Here is an 8,406-nt window from a genome sequence, read left to right as displayed (position 1 = left end):
GAGAGCAGGAGGGCCCAGGCAGAGGGGGATGCCCCCGTCCTGGCCGTCGGTGCGCCTGCGGCGGCGAAGGCAGCGAGCAGCAATGCTGCTGTGACTCCTGCCATGTGCTGGGTTTTTTTATCACTTGTTCTGTAATGGCGAGTATGCAAACAGCGTGCCAGGGGAGAGAGCGAGCAAGGGTTCCCAGCTATAAAAAGCTTTTGTTTTATCCTAGTGTGGCATCAGCCCGGCTCAGCCTCGGCAGAGTCTGAATGTGCTGCGTTTAATGATGCTGGGAGGCAAAGCTGGTGCTTGCCTGTTGCTGCCCAGTCTCTCCTCTCCTCCCATCGAGCCTCAGCCCCTCCTCAGTGCCTGCCTGTCCCCTCTGGACCCAGCCAGCTTTAGGGAGCTCACAGATGCAATTACGAATGGAACATGAGGGATAGAGGATTAAAATTGTGCTTAATACCTGGGGGGGCAGGTCATGGGAGCTTGGGCAGGGATCTGATAGCTGGTACCCTTCTCCCTGCCAGCTGCCTGTGCACAGGCTCAAGCACCACTTGCCCGGGCTAGATTTATCTCTTGGGCAGATGGAAATGATCCGTCCTGCCTTGGCCAGCCTCATCCCGGTGCATATCCGCACAGGCACGCTGGGGTACCTCTGGTTTGGACAAGGTCTGGCTCTCCAGTTTGCAGGTGACAGGTTCAGCCCCGCCACGTCTCTGGCTCACTTTGCAGCGCCGAGGCAGGCTGCAGCGCTGACACTGCGACCAACACCAGCTTGTCACCCCGCGGGGTGCATTGCCCTTCCCCTAAGCGGGCTAGAGCCAGAGCTTGTGTCTGCCAAGCTCCTGCAGCCGTCACAAGCTCCCCTCTATCTGCTAAATGCCAGGCGCTGATTTATCTGCTTTACATGTCTGGGATCATGCCTCACCTACACCCTCGGTGAGGGGGATTAGTAGAACCAGAGCCGTACGTGTGAACCTGAAACACTTGATTAGGATGTTGTGTGCATGCAGCCTGGCTGGGGTGGATAAGGCTGTGGGACAGGGATTAAACAGTGCAGGGACTTTATATCCACTTAAGCAGGAATGCCAGCGTGTGAAAACTTCGTTTAAGATCGCGAGGGTCATTTACACCCGACACAGGCTCAGGATGCCAGGGCTGCTCAAAGCAGGTTCCCCTGGCCCTGTGTGGGGGCTGCGCTGGTGCAGCAGCTGGAGAAAGGTGGGCTTGTGTCCAGCTGTCTCTGAATGATCGCAGGTTGTTTCCCCAGGAATCTACAAAAGGGTATTTGAGCTCCTTGCAGGAGAAACACTGGCATGGAGGAAGCCCCTGCTCCATCCTCCCCTGGTCTAAAGGATGGCTCCTGCTCGCTGCCAGGGCAGTGCTGGGCATCAGCGGGCATGGGGGAGCCTGATGCTGCAGGCTGGTATGCAGCCCCTTGCCCTCAGCACCACCTTCAGAGGAATCCAGGACCTTGCTCTGGTGCTAGGATCTGTATGCAGGTGAAATTGCCCCATGACGAGGCGTCCTCCAGGAGCTGCTAAACACCCTCTGCAAAGGGCTCCATAGCTGCTACGTGAGCCGTCTCACCCCCCTAACGCCATGGCCAGGCAGACCCTGTGCCCCCTCGGATGTGTCTGGGACCAGCTCGGGCATCTGCTTCCTCTCTCCAAACACATCCACGGGCACCAGAAGCTCCATGTGCAAGGAGAGTTGTGCTGCTCATTCCCTGCATCCCATCTATCCCCAAGCAGGGATCTTTCCTAATCCATCTTGACTCTCTCTCTATGTATAAAGAAGTATTTTTAAATATCCATTGTTTATTCTGTAGCAACAGCCAAAGGAGCTGCTCTGATCCATGGCATAAACATATTTTCCCAGAGTCTTCTAAACAGCCACTTGACCCGCTGGCCAGCACTTCCCCGTGGGGTCTCTCCGGGGCCGGCTCTGCCTCCCCCTGCCCATGGCAGGTAGGGAGCCGGGCCAGCGTTTCTGGCCCGTGGCAGGGATGGGCGAGGGGAGAGGATGCTCTCCCTGGTGCCTCAGCCCTGGGCTGGAGGGTGCAGGTAGGGTCTCCAGCACCGCGGGGGCCTGGGTCGAGGCTCTAGAGCAGCGGGCACGTGGGTCAGGGCTGTGCGGACCCAGCACCTCTGCGCTTCAGCTTTTCCAGCTGTAAAACTGGGACAAAGATACCGAGCCACGTTACTTCCCCTGCCTTGATGAAATGCCCGGGACTCTCCCTTCCTCTCCCCAGTCGAATCGGCTCCCTGGGAAGGGAGGGCGCCGAGCAATCCTGTCTGGGAGTGGGAGGAAAAGTCTCCTTTAAGTGCTGGAGAGAAGACATCAGAAGTGGTGTTCTGGGTGCCTTCAGCGCCTGGAGAAAGCCTGGCTCTTTGTCCTGCCATGGGCAGCGGTGTCTGCCTGTTGCTCGCTTTGAACGTGGTGGGAGCGCTCCCCTCCCGGGTACGGTGGTGTGGAGATGGTCTGAACATGCCGTGAAGGACCATCTGCGGGAGCATACACTGTGAAACCCCCGGGGCTGTGTCCTGCAGCCCTTTCGGTGCCCAGGAGCCAGCGCACTGCCCAGCTCTGCCGGGTGGGCGCACACCGGGCGACCAGGGCTGCTGGGGAAGCGGGGGCGAGGATCGGAAGCGGAGGTGAGGATGGGAAGCAGAGGCGAGGATGGGAAGCGGAGGCAAGGATGGGAAGCCACCAGCCCCTGGTCACCCAGCAGGGTGATGGCAGAGCTGAGAACAGAGCTGAGCATCCTGCCCCATGCCCAGCCTCTGCCAGCTCCGGGGAGCCAAGCCCAATGCCCTTGTTATCCATGGACATTCCCACAGATGCTCTTGCTTTGTTTTTCAGACACAAAATCCAGCGCGGCTCCGTGTGCCGATGCACGCTGGAATTGCACGTGCAGCCACACTGAAAAGACGACGACTTTTCCTGCACACATCTCGTTTGTGCCATGTGGAGGGACAGATCACCCTGTAAATAGCAAGACCAGGGCTCAGTCCAAGCCAGCGATTAATGCCAGGCTGGGAGCTAAAAGGGGTTGCATCAAGACCTCGTCTGACTACTTTGAAAAACCAAAACAGCCTTGTAAAGATCAAGCTTGTAAAAATGGGGCTCTGTTTTGCTAGCTCATGAATGGGAAGAAATGCCAACTGGATAATTTTTTACACATATTTTTTTCCTCTTTGTCAACATTCCCCCATTTGGCTGAAACTTCAAAATGCCATATTTGGAGAGCGCCTGTCTTAGAAGTTCCAGTATTTGTATAAATAGCTGATAGTGAAAAAATTACCCGCTCTGGAGTCTGCCCAGGGGCCTTCAGGAGGAGCGGAGCTGGGGGCAGCGGTGGGGCTGAGGCTGCTGGGGCTCTGGAGCAGCCCAGTGCCTTCCAGTCTGAGGTGGCTCCCTGCCGCCCTGCGTGAGTGGAGAAGGAAGTGTGGGTGGGGGTCTCCGAACCACCAGCACCCACCCGAAAGCAGGAGGGGGAGCAGCAAAGGTCTGCCCACTCTCCTCCGTCAGCTGGGAAGGGGATTTGGGCAATAAATGTGGAAGTGAAATAGTGACTGTGAGATGCCCTGGATGTCTTCTTTTGGAGTGGGGCTGTCATCTTGCCATCCCTCTGTTGATGTTGGGGCGACAGGGGTGTCGTTGTCCCCACCAGGGACAGCCTGTCCTGCCCAGGGAGGGCCTGAGCACGGTGAGGGGCACGTGGTGAGGGGCACGTAGCAAAGTCCTGGGGTGCATGGTGAGGGCTTTAGAGCAAGGGGTGCAGGACGAGATGCTGAGGTGTGTAGAGAAGGACTGGAGCACACGGTGAGGGGTGCACAGAGCGAATGAGGGGTGCAGGGGGAGGGGTGCACAGACAAGGACCAGGGCACATGGCGAGGGACTGGTGTGTGCATGGCATGGCGCAGGGTGCGCGGAGAACAACAAGGATAGATGGTGTGGGACCAGGGCGCACAGTGAGCAGCGCATGGCGAGGGGCTGGAGCGCACGGCGAGGGGCTGGAGCGCACGGTGAGGGGTACACGGAGAATGGCTGGGGCACACGGTGAGGAACACACGGAGAGGGGCTGGAGCGCACAGTGAGGGGCGCACGGTGAGGGGCGCACGGCGAGGGGCTGGAGCGCACGGTCGGGGGCGCACGGTCGGGGGCGCACGGCGAGAGGCTTGAGTGCACGGTGAGGGGCGCACGGAGAGGGGCTGGAGCGCACGGTGAGGGGCTGGGAGGCAGGGGCAAGGGTGCCCGGCGAGGGGCCGGGGTGTCCCGTGGGGATGCCAGGGGGAGCGGGGCGGGCCGGGGGGTGCCCGGCCGGGGGGGAGGCGGTGCCGCAGCCCGCTCTTCGTTCATTGATCTCCGGAGCGGGGCAGCCCGGGGCCGCCCCGCGCCTTTAAAGGCTCCTCCTCCCAGCAGCGGCCCGGGGAGCGCCGCGGAGGGGAGCCCGGCCCCGCCGCAGCCCCGCCGGTCCGCCCCGAGGGCTGCTGCGGGCAGCGGGGTGCTGGGGGAGGGAGCGGGGTGCGCACGTCGGGGGTGCGGGACCCGAGCCCCCCCGCCCGGCCGAGATGGCCGCCCTGCCCGCGGGCAACGGCAGCGCCTGGGGGGCGGCGGCGCTGGGCAGCGGCAGCAACTGCAGCGGGGCCACCAGCCTGGGCCGGCAGTGGGCTGTGGGGGCCGCCTTGAGCCTCACCGTGCTGGTCATCGTGGGCGGCAACTTGCTGGTGATCGTGGCCATCGCCAAGACGCCGCGGCTGCAGACCATGACCAATGTCTTCATCACCTCGCTGGCTTGCGCCGACCTCATCATGGGCTTGCTGGTGGTGCCGCCAGGGGCCACCATCCTGCTGAGCGGCCACTGGCCCTACGGGACGATGGTGTGCGAGCTCTGGACCTCGCTGGACGTGCTGTGCGTCACGGCCAGCATCGAGACGCTGTGCGCCATCGCCGTGGATCGCTACCTCGCCATCACGTCGCCGCTGCAGTACGAGGCGCTGGTGACCAAGGGCAGGGCGCGGGCCGTGGTGTGCCTGGTGTGGGCCATCTCTGCCTTCATCTCCTTCCTGCCCATCATGAATCACTGGTGGCGGGACAGGGCCGACGAGCAGGCGGTGCGCTGCTACAATGACCCACGCTGCTGCGACTTTGTCACCAACGTGACCTACGCCATCATCTCCTCCACCATCTCCTTCTACGTGCCCCTGCTCGTCATGATCTTCGTCTACGTCCGCGTCTTCGCTGTGGCTACGCGGCACGTCCAGCTCATCGGCAAGGACAAGGTGAGGTTCCTGCAGGAGCCCCCCAGCCCCAGCTCCAGGAGCGGCCGGCGGAGACGGCCCTCCCGATTGCTGGCCATCAAGGAACACAAGGCGCTCAAGACCCTGGGCATCATCATGGGCACCTTCACGCTCTGCTGGCTGCCCTTCTTCGTGGCCAACATCATCAAGGTCTTCTGCCGGCCGCTGGTGCCGGATCAGCTCTTCCTCTTCCTCAACTGGCTGGGCTATGTCAACTCAGCCTTCAACCCCATCATCTACTGCCGCAGCCCCGACTTCAGGAGCGCCTTCCGCAAGCTGCTGTGCTGCCCACGCCGTGCCGACCGCCGGCTCCACGCTGTCTCGCAGGACCTGCAGCGCTGCCCCTGTGCCTTCAGCCCCCGGGGGGGCCCCTCGGAGGACAGCAAGGGGGTGGCCCCCGGGCACCCTGGGGAGGACGGCGAGGCTCGGGGCAGTGGCAGCAGCAGCCGCTGCAGCAGCCGGACGGAGGAGACCAGCCTGTCCCAGGGCAGCGGCCACCGGCAGCAGCCCCTGGGCGAGTCCCGGCCGCAGGGCACCCAGACAACACTGTGCTCGCAGCTCGATGAGTAGGTACCGCAGGCGCTCGCTCGGGGGGCTCCAGGGGACCAGCCCTTGGGGTGCGACCGGGGGGGCTGTCGATGGCGGGGCTGTGGTCTGACGGCACAGCGCGGAGCCGGAGGGCAGGCAGACCCCGGAGCCAGAGGGCAGGCAGTGCCCAGGGTGCGTGGGAGAGGCACGGGGGTGCGGGGCTGGGAACCCCTGCCCTCTGCCTTTAGGTTCCCCTAAAACCCCGGCCCCTCCCCTGGGCTGCAGAACTGGGGTCCCAGCCCAGTCCCACCTTGTCCCTTCCTGGGGAACACCCCAGCCCGCCAGGACGGGGTCTGCTGTTCCTCGGTAAAGAAAATGCTGGTGGTAAATAGGGAAGCAAACCAGCCGAACACGAACGTGTCCCAAAGCCTGGGATTCCCCCCTTCCCCCCTCGCTCCACTTTCTGCTGTTAAAGAAGGAAAATGCGGGGAGCCCCTCCGCGGTGAGGCAGCCGGGGGCCGCTGTCGCCAGTCTGGGCTCTGCGGGTCGCTTTGTCCTCTGACAGAGTGTAATTCTGGGACGGGAATTTACTTCATCACTCTCTGTCCCTCGCTGCCGTCAGCCTGCGGACGGAGAAGGGCTTCCCGGAGCCCGCAGCCCCGTGCCAGGGCGGAGGGCTGGCAGGGACGCCTCTGGTGTGGCTCTGCCCTGCCCCCCGCTGCCTGCACCCTTACGTGGATTTACACCTCCTTCTGCAAATTAGGGTGGGTTTTTCCCCCCTGAGTTTTTTATTAGTATGACAAAATTTGAATTATTGTGATTTCTGTGGATTTTAACCGGCTTTCTCTGGTCCGAGACCCCTCCTGACGCCCGAAGGCAGGAGAGGCTCCTGCCAGGCAGAGCTGCTGTTGGCAGAGATGTGCAGAAAGAGGTGCCAGAAAGTGTTTGCTGAAGTCGCGTGTTTTGAGGAAGGATTTATCCATCCTAGGAACACGGGACAGTAAATCGTGGGAAAGGTCTGGGCTCTTCACGCACTGTGCTCTCCTGTTTAAGGTTTGCCGGCAGAGAGACGCCAGTGGGTCCTTCCGTCTGACTGGGAGCAGCCGAGAGCTGGGAAGAGAGTGAGTCTGCTTGCCCCTCGGCCGGTGCTGCGGCGGGGCCGGGGCGATCGTCCCTCGCAGCGTCTCCTCTGCCCGCTTTGGCCGCTGCCTTCCCTGGGGGAGCGCAGCCTTTGGCCAGCCCGCAGGCAGCTGCCCGCTTTCGGGCACGTGAGCCTGGCGTCAACCCGGCATCTGCTGACACCTCCCCGCCTGCCCCGGGATGCTTTAACCCCCGTCGGGGCGGCTGCCTCTGCCGCGTCGGCTTACGGGCTGCGGGAGCTCCAGACCTTACGCGTGCTGCTTTTTGCCCAGCTCCAGCCCTGGATCCCGCTCGGCGCACGCCGCTCCCCTTGCTCCCGGGGCAGTTGCTTTGGATCCCCGTCCCTGGCACCATGCAGCTGCGAGGGTTGAGCCCGGTGTGATGCTGCATCACATCCCACCCTCTTCTTGCAGGGCCGGGCGTTGCGAGGGGGACGGAGGAACGGCGCTGGGGGCGACGGCGCTGGAAGGACCCTCCAGTGCAGGCACCGACCCGGAGACGAGAGGGGCTCTCCCTTGGGAGCGCTCGCGGTCACAGCAGGACCCGAGGAGCCGGCTCCTCCGTGCTGTTGGTGCTGGAGAGCTGGAGCCAGCTGGGAAAAAGCTCCCGAGCCGCTTGCCAAGAGGCAGCGCAGCCTCGGAGATGTGTCCGTGCTCCCCGTGCAGACGGGGGACGAGCTCCCACCCCGGGGGTGCTTCCTGGCGTGGCTGGCATCGGGATGCAGTGGCCAGCGGCTCTGCTCTCCCAAAGGACCCTGTTGTCCTGGCGTCAGCTGGGCTTCGGACAGCCCGTCAGGAAGGGGAGAAGAGCCTCCTGCAGGCACGAGCCCTTCCCAGGATCTCCACTCCATCCCTGCCCCAGCCGCTGCATCCCCAGGGCAGGGTGTGATCCCAGGAGCTGCAGTGATACCTTTAGCAAAGGAAAAGCACAGGGGAGCGAGGGGAGCTCCGAGCAGAGGGGACGGGGCAAAAAATGTGAATTATGCTCTTGTCAAACCTCCTCCTGTTTCTCCCTCTCCGTTTGGGGCAGATGTCCATATTTCCGTGCCGTTCAGGGATGGGGGGGTTGTTTAGATGAAGCTGGAGGAGCAGAAGCAGGGTCAGGCAGGGAGAGCGTTGTAGGAGGGCGGTTTTCATCCCGAGGCCCCTGCACGCTGGTCGGGGTTCGTGGGGCAGTGGGGTGAGGGCAGGGAGGTGATTCGCTTCAGCTTTAAAACCAATTTGTGCTGCCAGCGTGGTGGGAAGCGGCAACAGGGCCAGTCCAGCTCCTCCGTGCACGCTGCGGTGCGAGCAGAGCTCGGGGTGTGCCCACGCCACGCTGCCGCACGGCGACTTTTGGGGATGATGTTGGTTGTAAATATGTCACGGTGACTGTAAAGTTTTTGTCCTGTTTTGTCTCCCCCCACCCACTGCGTGAAATAAACCTTCAAAACTCTGCGATGCCTTCG

General features: G+C 62.6%; 1 protein-coding gene across 1 annotated transcript; it reads left to right on the top strand.

Moving 5' to 3' along the window:
- The first annotated feature begins 4,562 nt into the window (after positions 1-4,562).
- Positions 4,563-8,406, top strand: ADRB3 (adrenoceptor beta 3). Its single transcript, XM_075174704.1, has 3 exons — positions 4,563-5,857; positions 6,873-6,940; positions 7,373-8,406. Exons 1-2 carry the CDS (start codon positions 4,563-4,565, stop codon positions 6,910-6,912), a joined length of 1,335 nt encoding a protein of 444 aa, XP_075030805.1. The 3' UTR covers positions 6,913-6,940; positions 7,373-8,406.

This window comes from Calonectris borealis, chromosome 27 (genome assembly GCF_964195595.1).
Source record: "Calonectris borealis chromosome 27, bCalBor7.hap1.2, whole genome shotgun sequence".
Classification (NCBI taxonomy): Eukaryota; Metazoa; Chordata; class Aves; order Procellariiformes; family Procellariidae; genus Calonectris; species Calonectris borealis.
This window is presented reverse-complemented; position numbering and strand designations above follow the sequence as displayed.

Excerpts from the sequence above, each read along its gene's own strand:
- ADRB3 (XM_075174704.1), top strand. The coding sequence starts at position 4,563 with ATGGCCGCCCTGCCCGCGGGCAACGGCAGCGCCTGGGGGGCGGCGGCG. Across the intron at positions 5,858-6,872 it reads CTGTGCTCGCAGCTCGATGA|GTTTGCCGGCAGAGAGACGC; the intron begins GTAGGTACCGCA and ends CTCCTGTTTAAG.